This window comes from Acinonyx jubatus, chromosome E4, assembly GCF_027475565.1.
Source record: "Acinonyx jubatus isolate Ajub_Pintada_27869175 chromosome E4, VMU_Ajub_asm_v1.0, whole genome shotgun sequence".
Classification (NCBI taxonomy): domain Eukaryota; kingdom Metazoa; phylum Chordata; class Mammalia; order Carnivora; family Felidae; genus Acinonyx; species Acinonyx jubatus.
Genome location: NC_069395.1, coordinates 47,874,477 through 47,895,126, shown reverse-complemented (window position 1 = coordinate 47,895,126; position 20,650 = coordinate 47,874,477). Strand labels below are relative to the sequence as shown.

Genomic DNA, 20,650 nt, shown 5'->3' with positions numbered 1-20,650 from the left:
AAATGTTTGTTCACAACGCCATGAATTTTCACTGCCTCTTTTAAGACCTAGCAGTAGAGAGTTAGGTAAATCCTGCCTCTCACTAAATGACATTCTGGAATCAGTCTTTCCAAGACCTCATTTGTTTCCATTTTCTTCATTCCCAAACCCCTTCCTGTTTCCCTGCTGATGGACACCAGCCGTGCGTGAAGATCATTTTCCCGTATCTATACCAGTACTTCATAGCGTCCAACACACTAATTTGTGTTAATCCAGTCAAATAAAGTGGTACATCATTGTTACTTATTTTCGTTTTTCCCCAGTTATTAGCAAAATTGAACGTCTCCTTACCTTTTCACAGCACAACCGCCTGTATGTTAACTTCAAGTGAAGTTGTCTTTGTGCAGAAATCACTGCCTTTGGTGTTAATTAAATACACTAATGTTCCAATTCGTGACTTGTGCTTTGGGGGCCTTGTATTTAAAAGTCCTTCCCTACCTCAAAGCCTGCAAGTTATTCTCTAGCCAGTACCCCCACCCGTTTTGTTAACTGCCGCTGTGACGTGGCCCCTCCGCGCTAAACTGGCTGCTGTTCTTTGGCCTGGCACTGGTCAGTAGGGAGGAAAAGTACTTTCCAGCTCTTCTTTCCCATCCATGGCTCCCGACACGTCTCTGCTCTGGGTTGCTATTTCTCCATTACGTTAGGATTTGACCGCCTTCTCTGGCCTTGGGAGGTCCTCTCGATGTTTGTTATTTTGACACCTCAGTTGATTAACTTGCTTTTGCGGCTTTTCTAAGATTAAGACAGAGTCAGTCAACAACCCCGAACAGTGGATTCTTTATTTACGCAGCTATATAAGAAAATGTTTTTCAATATTTATTTTTGAGAGAGACAGAGACAGAGTGCGAGTGGGGGAGGGGCAGAGAGGGAGGGAGACACAGAATCCGAAACAGGCTCCAGGCTCCGAGCTGTCAGCACAGAGCCTGATGCGGGGCTCGAACCCACAAACTGTGAGATCATGACCTGAGCTGAAGTTGGACACTTAACCGACTGAGCCACCCCGGGCTCCCCTACACAGCTGTTTTTAAAAGTTTTATGATGACATGAGAAAAGGCTCATGATATAATGATGAATGCAAAGCAGGATACAAAATTGGGTATAGTATAATCTCCATTGTGTATATACACAAGAGTGTGTATGTTTTTATATATATGTGTAAAGGGAAAAATGCTCATATGCCAAAAGTCCAATAGTTATTTCTGGGCTGTGGAATTATGGGTGATCTTTATTTTCTTCATCATAACGATTCTGTGTGTTCCAAGTCCTGCCCCTCCAACTTTCTTCAGTGAGTGTATTTTTTTGCCAGTAAATTTCATTTTTTAAAAAATGATTTTGCTCAACCGTAAGGTTATACTTTAGACCATTAGAGAGAAGTTATCTTCGCGTGTATCTGTATTTAAGTAGTCCTATGGGTTAATCCTTCAGATTAATCTGATAGTTTCCTGCCAGTGTGCTGTTTTACCCAAAGCTTTGAACCTATGTATGGATTTAAGCCCATTTTTTATTTTTTATTTTTATTATTTTTTTTTTTTCAATATATGAAATTTATTGTCAAATTGGTTTCCATACAACACCCAGTGCTCATCCCAAAAGGTGCCCTCCTCAGTACCCATCACCCACCCCCCATCAACCCTCAGTTTGTTCTCAGTTTTTAAGAGTCTCTTATGCTTTGGCTCTCTTCCACTCTAACCTCTTTTTTTTTTTTTTTTTTACCTTCCCCTCCTCCATGGGTTTCTGTTAAGTTTCTCAGGATCCACATAAGAGTGAAAACATACGGTATCTGTCTTTCTCTGTATTTAAGCCCATTTTTTAATGCTTTGTTAAAATTTATTTAAAATTTTTTATTATGAAAAATTTCTAACAAATTAGAACGGTATAATGAACCCGTGTATCTATTTCCCCGATTTAGCAACTGTCCACATTTGGCCAGATTTGCCTTATCCCTTTTGCTGAAGTACATATTAAAATAAATGACCTACATCTTGATATTAAGCTCATAAATATACGTACCTTTAAAATAGACTGACCCGCAGGGGCACTAGACTGGCCCAGTCAGTAGAGCGTGCGACCCTTGATCTTGGGGTCATGAGTTCGATCCCATGTTGGGGGTAGAGATTACTTACAAATAAAATCTTCAAAATATATACATTTACCTATGAAACAACAATATCTTTTTAAGACTACTTTGTCAAATACACCCCCACAGATTTTTCTCTTCTGTTCTTCAACCTCCCAAACCAGGATCCTGGGTTTCCGCCGAGCGCCCTTAGTGGTTGGCAGATTTGTTAATCTGCGGACAGAGATCAAGCCTGTTGCCACGGAGCAGCTGTTGAGCACCTTCCTAACCGTAGGTAAGAAGATTATAGAGGACATTTAAATAGAGGAGTAGTTAATAAGTTATTAACTATCATGGCGCAAGCTGGTTTGTGACTTTCAGGAACTGAAGAACTCAAGGGAGCACAAAACCAAATCAGGTAACTTGTTCTCAGGTCACTGGGGGAAATGGATCTGACGGCAGGTGGCCAGAAAGCGAAAGTTTTCCCTGATGTGTGCTTTGTTGTGTCTGTGAAGTAGGAAGTGACATAGTTTACTGATCGTGTAAGCAGGTGATAACTTCTTTTCCTTCTGCTTGATCTCAAAGTAAATCTCAAACTTAAATTTTAGCCTGAATGTGTATTATTGACTTGGAGGTGTTTTTCCTATACATGTCCTTTCTTGGGAACTATCTCCTTAGAATTGAGGAAACCCTAAGGCAAGCCTGTAAGAGGGTCAGAAATGCCCTTGTAGGGTTGCATGGGGGCCTGAAAGATCACCGCTGCCTTCTGCTCTGAAAGGGTCAGCCTATAACTCACTGTGCATGGAACTGGCTGTGGTCCCTCTGGTCTCCGTTCTCCGTCTTCTCACTCCAGGGTGAGGACTCTGAGCTAAATTCTCACTCCAGTTCTCCTTGTGGGCACAGTGAGAACGGGAGGGATTCAGAGGTGCTGGGGGCTCTTGTTTCAGCCTCATCGTGGTGACATTTTCAATGACACAGTGCTCTGCATTATGATATGACTATCAAAACAGCATTGCGAGATGAATTTCAGCTTGCTTGGCTAGAATGAATGGATTTATATTTCCAATGAGGTGAAATTGAGTATTTAAAGGGCTTATGACAGATTCATCATTCAGAATTTAAACATAGAAGGCCAAGCTACACTGTTCTTACAAATAAGCAAAAACACACAGTGTCATGATTTGTTTCATATATTTTCTAATCATCTTTGCCTGTCCAATTTTATGCGCAGGCAAACACAAGTTCCTGCTGGATGAGAGGAAGTCAAGAATAGGCCAGAGCCTCTGCTCTCTGGAGACTCACAGAAGGTTAACTCTCAGACACGGTGCGAGGGGTGGGAGAGGGAGAGGCCAGAAAAAGGTTTGTAGAGGAGGTTATTGTCACTGAGACTGAGTATTGAAGCATCGGTAGGAGCCACCCAGGCAGCGTCTTCGCTGGGCATCAGGCGAAGTAACAGAAAGGAAGAACGGAGCGAGGGCATAGAGACAGGCCAGGGCGTGGGGCTGGCACACTTGGGGAATGAGCTTCTGGACGCACCCTCAGCACAGAGCAGCGTCTCAGTGGGCGCTGCCGGAAGATCTCATGGACCACGTGGCTTAAACAGTGGAGATTTATTTCTCCCAGTCGTGGAGGCTGGAAGTCCGAGATGAGGGTGCCGGCACAGTTGGGTTCTGGTGAGGACACTCTTCCTGGTTTATAGTCAGCCACCGTCTTGCTGTGTCCTCACACTGGCATAGAGAATGAGAGAGGAATCATCTCTGCTGTCTCTTCTTACGAGGGCGTGAACCCCATCATGAGGGCTCCTCCTGGAAGTCCCACCTTCAAATGCCAGCACACTGGGGATTAGGGGTTCAACATATGAACTTGGGGGTACAGAAACATTCAATCCATAGCAGCAGGTAGACGGATTTGGCTGGAGGTAGATTTTAAATAATGAGCTGACCTTAGCACAATTTTTAAAAATATGTTATGAGATAACTTCATATAATAACAACTAAGTTCTATGTGACCCTTGCAGCTCAACAAAGCACTTACACAGTTACCTTATTTTGATCGTGTTGACAAAAGAATGCAGTAAGTAAGGGAGATGTACCTATATTTCACACCTGAGAAAGAGGCTCGAAGGAATTAGAGGACTTCCCCAAAGTCACATAGCTACTACTTGTTAGCCAGGACTCAGACCCGGATTTTCAGACTCTCAAATATTTCATCCGCTTATATTCTTTTACAGTCTTTCAGGGGTGCCTGGGTGGCTCAGTCGGTTAAGCTTCTGACTTTGGCTCAGGTCATGATCTCGCAGCTTGTGACACAAGCCGTGAGCCCCGCATCGGGTTGTGTGCTGACAGCTCAGAGCCTGGAGCCTGCTTTGGATTCTGGGTCCCCCACTCTCTCTCTGCCCCTCCCCGCTGTCTCTCTTTCTCTCAAAAATAAACATTTAAAAAATGACATTCTTGCAACAAAATTCTGTTTCACTTCTGTGTGGTAGGCTCTGAACCAGGTGCTAAATATACAAAAATGAATAGCACCTTCCTGTCTTCTAGGAGTTTCGTCTAACAAGGAAGCCAGACACGTACAGAGGGCCTGTGAGCATGTGGAAGGGAAGGGCAGATGTGAGGGTCAAGGTGACAGTTCGATAGCGAAGGTGGTATTTCATTCAAGTCTTATAGGGAGAAGAGCAATCCTCCAGGAAGGCAGAGTGGGAAGGCACATCCTGGGTGTCCGGACTCTAACCTTTTCTGTACTATAGACTCTTGGCATGCTAGAGAGGAGCTTTTCTCAAAATAATGTTTTTAAATACATAAATTAGGATACATAGAATTCTAAATGAAACCAATAATATTGAAATACAGTTTTGTTATCAAAAATTAGAAAAAGCAAGTTTGTGATATACTAGTATGTGCTTTGTTATTAACACACGAAATAACAAGATCATAATCATAATCTCAGACTGTGTATGAATGATACTTTGGGCTGTCTGCAACAGTGCTAATATGATACAAAAAGTCTAATTTCTTCTGTGAAAAAGTCACAGGTGATGCTAATTCCACCCTGGTTTGCTCCCTGCCATCATAACTGACGGAAATGCTAAGTTTCAGATAGAAGCTAATGAAAATAAAAATGTAATTTTGTTCCCATCCGGTGCACGGGCTCCCTGAGTTAACCGTGTTCCAAGTGGCGGGCGGTGCATGGACAAGGTGACGAGAAGTGAGAGAAGCCTGTGGCAAGCTCAGGAGACTGTGTAATTTAGCTAAAGTGAAGGGGGGTGTGGTGCCAGTGAGGGGGGAAGGCAGGTGATCCGAACGATGTCACTGAAGGGCCTTGCGCACCAGGCTTAGAAGTGGCGACGTTTTGCCTAGGCAGTGGGAGGCCGTTAAAAAAGCTGGAGCACGGGAAGATCAGAATGGAATTTTGGAAACCCAACTGCGGCGGCTTCGTGGAGGATGGGGATGAGGTTGGGAAAGGGATGAGATGAGCGATGAGAGCACATAGAGGCTGTGTGCGAACCGCGTGTGTGGTATGAGCCAGAACCGGAGTAAGGACGGCAGAGAGGAAGAGTTAAGAGACACTCGAGAATTAAAATGGAACGGATTTGTGAACATTTGGGCTGAGTGGGACAATTGAGAGAGAAGGAAAAATTAAGAATGACTCCCAAGTTCCTGGATTGGATGACTCAGGGTATAACAAAGCTGTTAGCTGTCGTAGGAATGTATGCAAAGGAGCAGACCTGGGGAGGTGAAGAGGAGGAAGACAGTGAATCAAATTTTGGACATTTCGTTTCCTTGTGTGAAATAATAAGAAATAGGTATATTTGGCTCTGCCCCCAGTGCCTGCACAGAACTCCTAAAACCCTGGTGAATTCCTAAGCAATAACAGCACAGGGGTGTCTCTTGTTCTCTTGAGGTGACGCCACGTGGGCTTCCGGATGCCTCCTGGACGGGAGCTCGTCACCAAAGAGACAAGCCACAATTGGAAACTTGGAATTTTCACCACCACCCCACCGTCCACCTCCCATTCTCCAGGGAGGAGAGGGGTGTTGAAAATAGAGTTAATAATTGACCGTTCCTCTCTGAGAAAGCCCTCCATGAAAATGCCAGCAGTATGGGATTTGGGAGTTTCCAGATTAGTGAACCAGAATGCTTCCATATGCCACTGGCCGGGCCCCATGAGGACAGAAGCTCCTTTGTTGGAAACCTTGCCCTGTTTATCTCCATCAGGTTTTTGCTTTGTATCCTTTGTAATAAACCAGTAGTCTAGTGAGTTAACTGCTTTCCTATGAGCCTCTCCAGGAATTTTTTTTTTTTTTGAGCTATAATTGGCATACAACATTTATGTTAGTTTCAGGTATACATCGCAATGGCTTCACATTTTATCACCACCATGTCTAGTTAACATCCATCGCCGTACGTAGTTACAGAATTTTTTCTTGTGGTGAGGACTTTTAAGATCTATTCGCTTAGCAAGTTTCATTGTAGTATTATTAACTATAGTCGCCATGCTGTGCTTTACACCCCCAGGAACAACCTGTTTCATAACTGGAAGTTTGTACCTTTCGACCCACTTTATTCCATTTCGCCCACTGTATACCCCACCGCCTCTGGCAACTACCAGTCTGTTCTCTGTATCTGAGAACTTAGTTTTGGATTGTTTTTTGGTTTTGTTTTTAGATTCTACACGTAAGTGAGATCAGATGGTATTTGTCTTTCTCTGTCTGGCTTCTTTCATTTAGCATAATGCCCTCAAAGTCCATCCATGTTGTTGCAAATGGCAAGATTTCATTCTTATTTTTTTATGGCCAAATAATATTTCATTGTGTGTGTGTGTGTGTGTGTGTGTGTGTGTGTATGTATGTGTGTGTGTATATACATATATATGTATATGTACATATATACGTGCATATACATATATACACATACATATACACATATATATACATATGTATGTGTGTACATATGTATACATATATATGTATATATACATATACATATATACATATATATACACACACACACACACACACACACACATACATACACATGCAGCAGTAGTCATTCATCGGTGGACACTTAGGTTGTTTCCGTATCTTGGCTATTGTAAATAATGCCACAGGGAACATTGAGGCGCCAACCCCTCAAGTCGGTGGGGTTTTTTTTCCAGTAAATACTCAGAATTGTTAGATCATACGTTAGTTCCATTTTTTAATTTTTTGAGAAACCTCCATAGTGTTTACCGTGGTGGCTACATCAGTTCACATTCCCACCCAGTACACAAGAGTTCCCTTTGCTCCGTATCCTCACCAACACTTTGTCTTTTGATTATACCTATTCTAACAGGTGTGAGATGATATCTCATTGTGGTTTTGATTTGCATTTCTTTCGTGATTAATGATGTGAAACACCTTTTTTCTTTTTAAAAAATTATTTTGAGGGGCGCCTGGGTGGCTCAGTCGGTTGAGCGTCCGACTTCAGCTCGGGTCACGATCTCACGGTTCGTGGGTTCGAGCCCCGCATCAGGCTCTGGGCTGATGGCTCAGAGCCTGGAGCCTGCTTCCGATTCTGTGTCTCCCTCTCTCTCTGCCCCTCCCCCATTCATGCTCTGTCTCTCTCTGTCTCAAAAATAAATAAACATTAAAAAAAATTTAAAAAAAAATTCTTTTGAGAGAGGGAGAGAACATGAATGGTGGTGGGGTGGGTGGTGCAGAGGGAGGAGAGAGGATTGTAAGCAGGCTTTACACCCAGCATGGAGCCCAACACCAGGCTCAGTCTCACAACCATCAGATCATGACTTGAGCTGAAGTCAAGAGTCAGATGCTCAACTGACTGAGCCACCCAGGCTCCCCTTTTCAGATTTTCATTTGGATTTTAGTTAGTTAACATGCAGTGCGATATTGGTTTCAGGAGTACAATTTAGTGATTCGTCACTTACATACAACACCCAGTGCTCATCACAGGTGCCCTCCTTAGTACGCATCACTCATCTAGCCCATTCCCCACCCACCTCCCTCCATCAACCCTCAGTTTGTTCTCTATCTTTAAGAATCTCTTATGGTTTGTTTCCTCTCTCTTTTTTTCATCCTCACATATGTTCGTGTGTTTTGTTTCTTAAATTCCACATATGAGTGAAGTCACATGGTATTTGTCTTTCTCTGACTGACTTCACTCTAGCTCCATCCACATCGTTGCAAATGGCAAGATTTCATTCTTTCTGATGGCTGACTAATATTCTGTTGTGTATGTATACCACATCTTCTTTATCCATTCATCAGTTGATGGGCACTCGGGCTCTTTCCATAGTTGGCCTATTGTTGATAGCACTGCTGTAAACAATGGGGTGGTGCATGTGCCCCTTCAAATCTGTATTTTTGAATCCTTTGGGTAAACACCTGGTAGTGCAGTTGCAGGATCGTAGGGTAGTTTTACTTTAACTTTTGAGGAACCTCCATACTGTTTTCCAGCGGGGCTGCACCAGTGCGCATTCCCACCAGCAGTGCAAAAGTGTTCCCCTTTCTCCACATCCTCACCAACATGTTGTTTCCTGAGTTATTCTTTTTAGCCATTCTGACAGGTGTGAGGTGGTATCTCATTGTGGTTTTGATTTGTATTTTCCTTGATGATAAGTGATGTGGAGCATCTTTTCATGTGTCTGTTAGCCATCTGGATGTCTTCGTTGGAAAAATGTCTATTCATGTCTTTTGCCCATTTCTTCACTGGATTGTTTTTTGGGTGTTGAGTTTGTTAAGTTCTTTATCAATTTGGGGTATTAACCCTTTATCAGAGATGTCATTAGCAAATGTCTTCTCCCATTCTCTTGGTTGCATTTTAGTTTTGTTGATTGGTGAAATACCTTTCATGTACTGTTGGCCACTTATATGTCTTCTTTGGAAAGCTGTTGATTCAGATCTTCTCACTTTTTAAAATCAGGTTGTTTTTTTGCTATTGAATTGTAAGAGTTCTTTATTTTGGATATCAGCCCCTTTTCATTTTGTTGATGGTTTCTTTTGCTGTGCAGAAGCTTTTAGTTTGATGTAGTCCCATTTGTTCATTTTCGCTTTTGTTGCTTTTGCTTTTGGTGTCAGATCCAAAAAAAATCATCACCCAGACCGATGTCAGGGAGCTTACTGCCTGCATGTTCTTCTCCTCCTGTTCTTCTAGGCATTTTATGGTTTCAGGTCTTAGGTTCAAGTCTTTAATCCATTTTGAGTTAATTTTGTGTATGGTAAAAGGAAGTGGTCCAGTTTCATTCTTCTGCATGTGGCTGTCTAGTTCTCCCAACAGCATTTACGGAAGAGACTGTCCTTTCCGCAGTGTATATTCTTCTGCCCTAGCAAATTAGACCCCAGGAAGGGCTTATAGAAACCTCTTGAGTTTTAAGCCAGTCCGTGAGAAGCCCAGGTGACCACCTAGACTTACAACTGGCATGTGAATTGGAGCACAGTCTTGTGGGACTAAGACTTTTTTTCCCCTTAAGTTTTTTAATCTTTCTAATTTTATTTTATTTATTTTACTTTTTTGAGATTATATTTTTAAGTAATCTCTATACCCAGTATGGGGCTTGAACTTACAACCCCAAGATCAAGATGTCACATGCTGTACAAACTGAGCCAGCCAGGCTCCCTTAATCTTTCTTATTTATTTTTTTATTTCTAATTTTATTTTTTAAATTTACATCCCAATTAGTTAGCATATAGTGCAACAATGATTTCAGGAGTAGATTCCTTAATCCCTTTACCCATTTAGCCCATTCCCTCTCCCACAACCCCTCCAGTAACCCTCTGTTCTCCATATTTAAGAGTCTCTTATGTTTTGTCCCCCCCCCGTTTCTGTATTATTTTTGTTTCCCTTCCCTTGTGTTCATCTGTCTGTGTCTTAAAGTCCTCATATGAGTGAAGTCATATGATATTTGTCTTTCTCTGACTAATTTGACTTAGCATAATACTCTCTAGTTCCATCTGCGTAGTTGCAAATGGCAAGATTTCATTCTTTTTTTTTTAAGATTTCATTCTTCTTGATTGCCGAGTAATACTCCATTGTGTGTGTATGTGTGTGTGTGTGTGTGTGTGTGTGTGTATACATACATACACACCACATCTTCTTTATCCATTCATCCATCGATGGACATTTGGGCTCTTTCCATACTTTGGCTATTGTTGATAGTGCTGCTATCAACATGGGGGTGCATGTGTCCCTTTGAAACAGCACAGTTGTATCCCTTGGATAAATGCCTAGAAATGCAATTGCTGTGTTGTAGGGTAGTTCTATTTTTAGTTTTTTGAGGAACCTCCATACCGTTTTCCAGAGTGGCTGCACAAGTTTGCGTTCTTGTGGGACTGAGACTTTAACTTCTGGAGTCTGGTGCTGTCTCTGGGTAGATAGTGTCAGAACTGAGTTGAATTGTAGAATACCCAGCCGGTGTCCCAAGAATTACAGTTGTACACAGTGGAATTTGGTACAAAATCTTACCTTGACAGGAACATCCAGGGGTAAATGTTGACCGGTCATTTAGGTGCTGAAGTCTACAGCCTAGGAGAGAAGTGTGGACCGGAAGTATAGATTTGATTATTACAGGTTCATTCAAGGAGAACATGGAGACGAAGGTGATCAGAAAACCAGTTGTAAAAGCTTGATGCATCCAGGAAATAGTAAAAGATTCAGAGCCTAGGTTCATAGCAGTGAACAGGGATATTGAAGTCTGGAAAGGTAGATTGGAGGGCAGATTATTAATAACAAGTAGATGGCATTGATTGGTCTCTGACATTGTGTCAGGCTCCGTGGTGAGCATGACTGTGGGTTATCCCTTTTGCTTTTCACAACCCAGTGGAAGAGGGCTGCTCTGTCCATTTTACAGAGGAAGCTCAGAGAGGTGAGATTACATGCCCAAAGTCTCACGTCTAATGACGTCTAAGTCTCACGTCTAATTGCGGTCCATATTTTAACCCCAGAAACCTGACCCTACTTCGCACTCAGCCAGTACACCATACTCCATTCGGTTACAAAGGGTCTTAGCAAACTCAGGAGTTTGGGTTTTGTCATAGAGGCAGCAGGCTTTGCTGCAGTGTTCTGCTTGTTTTTAAAAAAATTTTTGAATCAGTAAGACATTCACACAACTCAGAATTTTTAAAAAGTATTAGAAAGATTATAAGAAGAGTTTCCCCCTCATCTCTCCATTCCTTCTCCTTCCTCCCAGTGGTCATCTCTGTTAGTAATTTCTTTGTGTCCTTTTTTGTATCAAATACGAATGTATATTTTTATTTAACTCTGCCACTTTATAATACATATGTCATACTGTACGTACTTTTGCATCTTCTTCTTTTACCTAATATGTCTTAGAAATCTATTATCATATAAAGAGCTTCTTCATTCTTTTGTTGTTTTGCCAGCTGTACAGTGCTCTGTTGTATGGATCTGCCATGACTCATTTAAGCAGACCTTTATTGGACATACAAGTTCCGGTATTTTTTTTTACAACCAGTGTTGCCCAGAATTAATATGTACACATAAATAACTTCATACATGATCAAATCTATCCAGAAGCGAAAGCGCCGGGTCAAAGGGCACATGTACTTTTACACGGATGTTAACCAGTTTACGTTCCCAGTAGTGATGCGTGAGAACCCCTCTTTTCCATTAGCATCAGCAACAGCATGTGACCGAGCTTTGGCTTCTGTGTCTTTCAGATGTGTCATCTTTTCATTTGTTTAAGAGCCGTTTGTATTTTCTTTTACCTGTCTTTGTGTATCCTTTGCTCATTTTCAGCTCTGCCACTGCTCTTACCAAATTATCGGAGCTCATACATAGGGAAGACAGCCCTTTGTGATACGAGATACAAATATTTTTCCCAGTTCTTTTTTTTGACTTTGCTTATGGTATCGTTTTGCGTTATAGAAATTTTTTGTTTTGAATGTGATCGATCCATCTTTTCTTACAGATTTTCTGATTTTGAATCATAGTTAGCCTTGCTTGCTCGAAGATGATGGGAGAATTCCGCCTTTTTAATTTTAAGTACTTTTATAGTTTTATTTTTCACATTTAACTTTTTGACATAGTTAGAATTTACCCTGGTGTGTGGATGAAGTATGGTCCCAGCTGTTTGTGCCATTTTTCTGGGTGGCTGTCACTTGTCCCAGTAGTTATCCCAGCTTACTACAGCGGTGGTCTTTTTCCCCCTGAAATAAATTTTCGTTTGTATGTGTTTCAGTTTCTGGACTTCCTGTCCTGCTCCTGTCTGTTCATGAGTTGATCTATGGTTTAATTATTGAGGTGTCATGGTATGTTTTGAGAGGGTTAGTCCTGCTCTTTGAGATTTATTTTAAGAGTTTGCTAATAGTTTTTTTCTTTTTCCTTATTACCTTAAAAATCGTTTTATCCAGTTACTCGCTAAAAGATCTGTTGGTATTTCTTTTGTTTTGTTTTGTTTTGTTTTGTTTTGTTTGGAGAGAGAAGAACACACAAGAGAGCATGAGTGTGCAAGTGGGGAGGGGCAGGGAGAAGGAGGGAGAGAACCCCAAGCAGGCTCCGGGCTGCCAGCACAGAGCCCAACATGGGACTTGATCTCATGAACCGTGAGATCATGGCCTGAGCCAAAATCAAGAGTCGGACACTTAACCAGCTGAGCCACCTAGGTGCCCTGATCTGCTCGTATTTCTGATGGGATCAAGTTAAATTTAGAAGTTTATAAACATTATATATGTGGTATATTGTTCAATTAATTCAACTATTCTTTACCTAGAAATGTTTTTAAGGTACAAGAGTGATACAGTCAGCTTTGTGGGTGGGCGTGGAGTGGTTTTATTTCTATGGAGTGTGTGCTGTGCTAGGGGCTGGAATTACCAGAACGTTTGATTGCTGCCCATCTCTTTAGGGACATGTGTGCGTGAGAACATGAACAGTCATCCAAGGAGTATGTGAAGGGGTTACATGGAGGAAATTAGCTCATTTGATGGCTATATTTAATAGCGATGGAGGGCCAAGAAAACATCACTTACCTTTTAGATTTGCTTTTTTTAAACTTTTTAAAAATATTTTCTTTAATGTTTACTTATTTTTGAAAGAGAGAGGGAGAGAGAGAGCGCGTGCCAGCAGGGGAGCGGCAGAGAGAGAGGGAGACACAGAATCCGAAACAGGCTCCAGGCTCTGAGCTGTCAGCGCAGAGCCCGACGCGGGGCTCAAACTCACGGACCGCGAGATCATGACCTGAGCCAAAGTCGGATGCTCAACTGACTGAGCCACCCAAGTGCCCCTAAACTTTTTATTTATTTACTTTTTAATAATTTTGTTTTAAGTTTATTTATTTTGAGAGAGAGAAGGAGAGCAAGTGGGGCAGGGTCAGAGAGAGGGAGAGAGAGACAATCCCCAGCAGGCTCTGCACTCTCAGCACAGAGCCTGATGTGGGGCTCGAACTCACAAAGCATGAGATCATGACCCGAGCTGAAGTCAAGAGTCAGACGCCTAGCCAACTGAGCCACCCCGGTGCCCCTAAACTTCTTATTTTGAAATAATTTTAGATTTGTACAAAGGTTGCAGAGATGGTCCAGAGTCCCCCAGATTCCTTAAACAGTTTTCAACCATTGGAGAATAGGGTGCAGACAGGAATACACTAGTGAATGAGGACGTCAGTATTTCCCAAGCACCAGAACACCCTCCTACACAGCTGCATTCAGTCGGCAACATCAGGAGATTATTTGCCGTTGATGCGGCATCAGCGTCTAACACACAGACGTTGTTCACATTTCGCCACTTTCCCTGTAATGTCCAGAACTCCGTCTAGGATCGTGTGTTGTGTTAGTTGTCATTTTAGCTTCACTCTCCTTGTTTTTTCATGACTTGGAACATTTGGTAACAGTGCAGGCCAGTTACTTTATAGAATCTCTCTCTTTTTTTAACGTTTGTTTATTTGTTTTGAGAGGGAGCACCCACGCACACGAGCTGGAGAGGGACAGAGAAAGAGAGAGAATCTCCAACGCAGAGCCCAATGCGGGGTTTGAACTCACGAACCCTGAGATCATGACCTGAGCTAAGATCAAGAGCCAGACATTTAACTGACTGAGCCACCTAGGTGTTCCTATAGAGTATCTCTTAATTTGAGTTTGTCTGATATTTCCTCATGATTTAAAAGTTTGGGTGGGAATACCAGAGAAGTGCTGTTGTGCTCTTCTCGGTACATCATATCAGGAGGCACATGATGTAGATTTGTTGCTGTGCCCCATTACAGGTGAGGTTAACTTCTTTAATGTTTATTTTTGAGAGAGCAGAGAGAGAGAACATGTGTGAGCGGGGCAGAGAGAGGGGGATAGAGGATCCCAAGCAGGCTCTGCGCTGACAGCAGAGAGCCAGAGGTAGGGTTTGAACTCACGAACCGTGAGATCGTGACCTAACCCAAAGTTGGACACTTAACCGACTGAACCACCCAGGCGCCCCGGTGATGTTAACTTTTGTCACTTGATGGTAGGCATCTGTAAGCTTCCTCCAGTGTAAAGTTAGTATTTTATACTTATTAGCAATTATTGAATACTTTATTGTGAGGTACTCTAGAACTGTAAATATTCTATCGTCATCGAATTTTTACCCACCAGTTTTGTTTGACATTCATTGATAATTCTTGCCTGAATCAGTTACTACTGTGATAGTTGTCAAATAGTTATTTGCTAATTTTATCATTCTTTCTAGACTTAATAGTCTCCATTCTGTTAAAGGGCAGAACTCTCCCCCGGTGACCAACATTGATTTAGTTATTTGTTGATGTTACTATGAACTCCCAGACTCTTAATTTACTCAGAGTTATAATTTGTTGTTACTTCTTTGATGCTCCAACTGTCCCAGATTTGACCAGTGGGTTTTGGAATGTCCCCATCATTCTCTGAGTGCTTCCTTACACCTAGCATAGCAACAGGACCCAGATCCGTCTCGTACTTTCCCTGCCCCCACCCTAGAGTCACCTGTTTCTCCAAGGAGCCCTTGGTCCTTTTAAGATAGTAGTAAAATGGTATTTAGAAACTAGTATGCGAGTGCTAAGTGTGCTCATTACTGCTTGCTTATTATCGTTGCCAGGTTTTCTCTTGAGGGGCAGAGGTTGGAAAGCTGTGTACACACACACGTCTGTGTAAATATGCATGTATACACTCACAAACATCTGTGTGTTTTTCTATACCTGTGTGTTAAAGCTCTCAAACCAGGAGTTCCAATTCTAATTCAACACCACAAGATTTATTCTGGTTTTCTCCCTTTCTGTGTGTTAATCTCCCTTCTCCATCTGAGAACCCTGGTTCCCATTATCCTCAGTGTATTTATTTGTGCTACACCCCACTCCCACCCCCATGTACCCAGACTCCCAGCCCATAGCCTGACCCCGTGCAGGCCCACTCCCCCTCCCCTGGGCGCTCCGGCCAGTGTCAGCCCTGACCGAAGAGAAGAGGGCATGACTTTTCTTTACTTAAAGTGAGTTCGGAAAGATCCTTGTGACACCACTTGACTCCTGGGAGAGGGACTGGCTAGCAGGGACACAGAGGGCAAGGAACTGTTTCAGATATGTCCTTTTGTGCCTTCCGACGTTGTTTTCTCACCGTGTGCCTTTATTACCTGTATAGAAAATAAATCGATGTTGAAATATCATTCAGGATCATTGTTCTCACAGTATTTGTTCACTTAGCTGCTCCCTTTGACATCGTCGGGGAGAACTTGGAGTCTTCTTTTCTTCCTTAAGTGTATTTGGCTCCTTTCTCCGCTTTAGGAAATAATACTTGTTTCTACGGGAAGTGTTACTACTGCCGAGAAACGGAGCCAGCTTGTGCCGATGGAGACACAATGGAGGGGTCTGTCACGCTGTGGCTTCCGGATGTGTGGCCTCTGCAGAAACACCGACACCCGTGGGGCAGGACTTACCGAGAGGGCAAACTGGCCAGGTGCGTGCTCCTGTGGCCGGGCCACCACCTCGTTCTGGCCTGTGCCCGGCCAGCTGCCGCGCCGTGTAGGAGCCGGGGCTTCCGTCCAGGACCACACAGGGCTGGGAGGTGAGGGTTGGGGGCAGCCCACCAGGCGGGGACGTCTCTTCTCTGTGTTTGAAACGGTGCCAGGTAGAGCGCGGGCGCCCGGTAAATACCCCGGGCGGTGCCCCTCGCCTCCAGGTGGGAGTACGACGAGAGCTACTGCGACGCCGTGAAGAAAACGTCCCCTTACGACTCCGGCCCGCGCCTCCTGGATATCATCGACACCGCAGTCTTCGATTACCTGATCGGCAACGCTGACCGGCATCACTATGAGAGTTTTCAAGACGACGAAGGCGCTAGCATGCTCATCCTTCTCGATAATGCCAAAAGGTAGGGCCACACGGCTATCCTCGTCAGTTCGGGGATTCTGCGCGTACAAGGGCGCGTTCGCGGGTGCTCTGGAAAACGTCCGGAACGCGGTCGCCAGAAGGCGTCCTTCCCGTTTTCGGTCAGGGTCTTCGCCCTTGGCGCCCATCCTTCCATCTGTACGCCCTCCACCCTCGGGTCTGAGGGCTTTAAAAAGCGGAGAAGTGGGGTTTCTCCCTAGGAGGCAAAGACTGTGATTCTCAACACAGACTGCGGGACAACAGGGTCTTTGATTTTTCGCTCGCTGCTTGTGTCACTCTCCCTTGACGAGGTTTCGAGTCTTGAGAAATACATATTTAATAGAACATGAAATTTAATTACTCTTAAGTTGATTCTGTCCAAAGGGTCATGCGGTTTAAAGAATTAATTTGTTCGATAGGCTGTTTTGCTTCATTTATGGCAGTCTAGGCCCAGACTTTTTATGATCGTGAGAAGAGCAGTTCCTTTTTTTTTTTTTTTCCTTTTTTAATGTTTATTTTGAGGGAGAGGGAGAGAGAGAGAGAGCAGGAGGAGGGCAGAGAGAGAATCCCAAGCAGGCTCTGCATTGTCAGCTTAGAGCCCGATGTGGGGCTCGATCTCATGAACCGTGAGATCGTGAACCTGAGCCAAAATCAAGAGTCAGACACTTAACCGACTGAGCCCCCCCAGGCACTCCGTCTTCGCCATTTATTATTTGAGGGCCTGCGCTGTGCTGAGGGCCGCCAGACCTTCCAGGCTGTTAGGGTGAGCTTCTAGCACAGAGTGGGTTTTTCCAGAACCACTTCTGATTCATTCTGAACTACTGCTAAGATCATTTTTACATCCGCTTGGAATCACTGTCAGCCTTCCGAGCAGCTTCTCCTGTCTGAATCTGGCCATCTGCTTTCTTGTAGGAATAGATGAGCCAGCTCTGTTCTGATTGGTGATTTGAAGTAGAGCAAGTGGGAATCATGTGACTAGCGTTTATTTCTCTTCCCGCCCTTAAAGCCTTTCTAGGTTTCGGGGTCTTCAGGCCCTCCCTTTGGTCCCCGGGCTCCACCCTGTGTTATGTGGTTATGCCTCAGCACCTTGCCGTAGCTGGCTTCTAGAAGAGAGGAGCCTTGTAAATGAGCGCGTTTGTTGTTAGATACTGCGTGCGGTACAGGCTGTTAGGGATCCCAGGTCTAATTGGTCATGCCCTGTTTATTTTTAATTTAAGTGATTTGAGCCGTGGGAGCATGAAATTATCTAGGATCACATTTGGGTTTTCTTAGAGAATTTGCTCTTGCCCTGATGCTAAGCGGGGAACTGGTGCCACTAACTAATTCACTAAGTTTTAATTTAATTTTCAGCTTTGGGAACCCATCACTGGATGAGAGAAGCATTCTTGCCCCCCTCTATCAGTGTTGCATGTAAGTTACGCACATCAAATACATCGGCCAGTGTTGTCTTCCTTTCCAGGCTCAGGGAACAGTACAGTAGGTTCCTTGGCCTTAAGACTTCTAATACCTGACCAAGTGCTTTTTATGCTTTTCCAACCCAGAACCCCTGGAATTCAAAAGTCACTGCAAATTTTATATGAATAGAAAATTTCAGTCTGTTCAATAGTACATATTCACATTTGTTTTACTATCAGAACATAGTCCTCTGTCCAGCAAAAATCTAGTACAGTCTGCATCCCTGGCTGCTGTATTGTTTACCTTAGGGTTTGAGGTCCTCTCACTTCCTCACTACAGACCACCTGAAGTTTGCATATCTCGATTTGGTTTGTTTTTTTTTTTAATGTTTATTTATTTTTGAGACAGAGCATGAACGGGGGAGGGTCAGAGAGAGAGGGAGACACAGAATCTGAAGCAGGCTCCAGGCTCCGAGCTGTCAGCCCAGAGCCCGACGCGGGGCTCGAACTCACAGACCGTGAGATCATGACCTGAGCCGAAGTCGGACGCTTAACCGGCTGAGCCACCCAGGTGCCCCTGCATATCTTGATTTGAAGTTGTGTAAACCAGAAATAACTTTTTCATAGTCACTTAGTAATTTATTTTTTTTTAAAGTCTGTATTAGAAAACAAAGAAATTAGAAGGTAAATCAAAATGAGAGAAAGAATCGGGCTCTCAGAGCTCCATTTCAGATTATTATTGCTGGTATTATTTTATTATTTTATTTTATTAAGTTTATTTATTTATTTTGAGAGACAGCACACAAGCAGGGGAGGCACAGAGACAGGGGGAGAGAGAGAGAATCCCAAGCAGGCTCCACGCTGTCCGCGCAGAGCCTGATGCGGGGCTCAATCCTACCAACCATGAGATCACGACCTGAGCCAAAATCAAGAATCCAACGCTTAACTGACTGAGCCACCCAGGTGTCTACACAATTTTTTTTTTTTTTTAATTTTTATCTATTCACCTTGAGAGGGGCAGGGGCAGAGACCGCACGAGTCAGGGAGGAGCAGAGAGAGGGAGACAAAATCCCAAGCAGGCTCCGCGCTGCCAGTGCAGAATTTGGTGCAGGGCTCGATCTCACGAAACCTCGAGATCATGACCTGAGCTGAAACCGAGAGTCGGACTCTCAACCGACGGAGCCCCCCAGGCGCCCCAGTTATTTCTTGACTTTTGCCTACCAAGCCAGCTTTAAACTCCTTTTGATAGTAAGCGGTTTTATGTAATCTGCCTTAAAACTTTCTTGCAGCATTCGGGTTTCTACCTGGAACAGACTGAACTACCTAAAGAATGGTGTGCTGAAGTCTGCCTTAAAATCCGCCATGGCCCATGACCCCATCTCCCCCGTGCTGTCTGAGCCTCACCTGGACGCCGTGGACCAGCGGCTCCTGAGCGTCCTGGCCACCGTGAAGCAGTGCACTGACCAGTTTGGGGCGGACGCTGTGCTGGTGGAAGACAGGATGCCTCTTTCCCACTTGTAATTCGCCACACAAAATAAGTGAAACTACTTTTTACAAAGCTAGAGAAACAGCACAATCACTTCCAAATGGTATGCGATGGATTGGAAACGGCCAGCGGCAAGCTCTGGGTGACAGGGGACAGGGTGGCCTTGGATTCCTTTGGTGATTTCTGTAGGAGAAACTAAAGCAGAGACGACAGGTTGCAGACCCCAGGAGCCTTCCTGCCAGACCACCCGACCCCCTCGGCATCTGCGCACCCCCGCGGTGGGCCTCCTGCTTGGTCCGTCCTAACTCACGTGCCAAAGGGTGGATCGAGGTGTGGCGCCTGGATGGGTTAATGCTGGGGTTGATTCTGGAGCGTGTAGTTCGAGTTCATCTTCTAATCCTTTCTCCACACCTGTGGATTTTCTGAGAACACTTTGTAATCTCTTGAGTCCTTTTGTAACCAGGACTAGTCCAGTTGGGAGTTTTCCTGCCTCCTGAGGAGTAGCAGCCAGTAAGACCTGGCGTTCTGTTGAGCCCAAATAGCATGCTCTCCTGGGAGGGATATGTTTTTAGGATAGAATTAGTGGGAAAGACAAAGGCGGGAAAGACGCTCGGGCTCCTTCCTAAGTGATTGGGTGGTAGTGTTCTTCGGGATAGTTTAGAGGAGGGAAGAAGGGGCAGAACCAGAATCGGAGAAGCCCCTCTGGCAGGTGCGTAAACGCAGACGTGACTCGAACCTCAGCGAGACCCGCATTCCCACAGTGGTGTCCCAGTTAACCCGGAAGTTGTCCAAGTGTGATTCTCTCACGGAGACTTTCTTTTTCCCTTTTGCCCCAAGCAGGCACATCTTTTCTAAATTAACAAAGCGAATTGAGGTGAAACCTTGAATAAGAGTGAAGTTGCCTGTGATCTCTGCCATCCTGATTTCTTTTCGGAAATGAATTTCCACCTCAGCCTTTAAGGCATTTGGTCACCGAAGCCTCTGTTCCTGAGAGAATGGCAATGCTGTTTGTGCCTTTCTCATGAGAACAACCAGCTTGCTCCCAGAGCGGATAGTGCTCGTCCTGCTGGCGGCTGGACCTGTCCTGTGACTTGGGCCTTGCAGAAGATTGGGAACAAAAATTTTAAGCATTCTGAGCCTTAAAATTAAGGAGGTCACCAGGAAGGGCCTTAAGATTTTGATTTATATCAAGCCCTAACGTCCTCATTTCATTTCATCGGGCGTTCTGAACCGGTGGTGTAGGATCGTTTCCCCGTGTCCTGTCACTGCCCACGACCCGGGCTCAGTGCGGTCTGTGTTCCTGCAGAGCGACTCGGACCCGTAAGCAGTTGCGGCAGAGCGACTCGGACCCGTAAGCAGTTGCGGTAAAGCACA

At 44.2% G+C, this 20,650-nt stretch overlaps 1 protein-coding gene across 7 annotated transcripts in view; it reads left to right on the top strand.

Annotated features, from left to right (window-relative positions):
• The window catches only part of FAM20B (FAM20B glycosaminoglycan xylosylkinase), a 41,293-nt gene extending 21,217 nt beyond the window's left edge, over positions 1–20,076 (top strand). For all 7 annotated transcript variants that reach the window (XM_053209336.1, XM_027074323.2, XM_053209334.1 and 4 more), the window contains 5 exons: positions 2,281–2,390; positions 15,815–15,986; positions 16,209–16,400; positions 17,747–17,806; positions 19,080–20,076. In XM_053209336.1, coding sequence (XP_053065311.1) covers positions 2,281–2,390; positions 15,815–15,986; positions 16,209–16,400; positions 17,747–17,806; positions 19,080–19,311 — 766 coding nt within the window. In that variant the 3' untranslated portion in view covers positions 19,312–20,076. The remainder of the gene's footprint in view (positions 1–2,280; positions 2,391–15,814; positions 15,987–16,208; positions 16,401–17,746; positions 17,807–19,079) is intronic.
• The last annotated feature ends 574 nt before the right edge of the window (positions 20,077–20,650 follow it).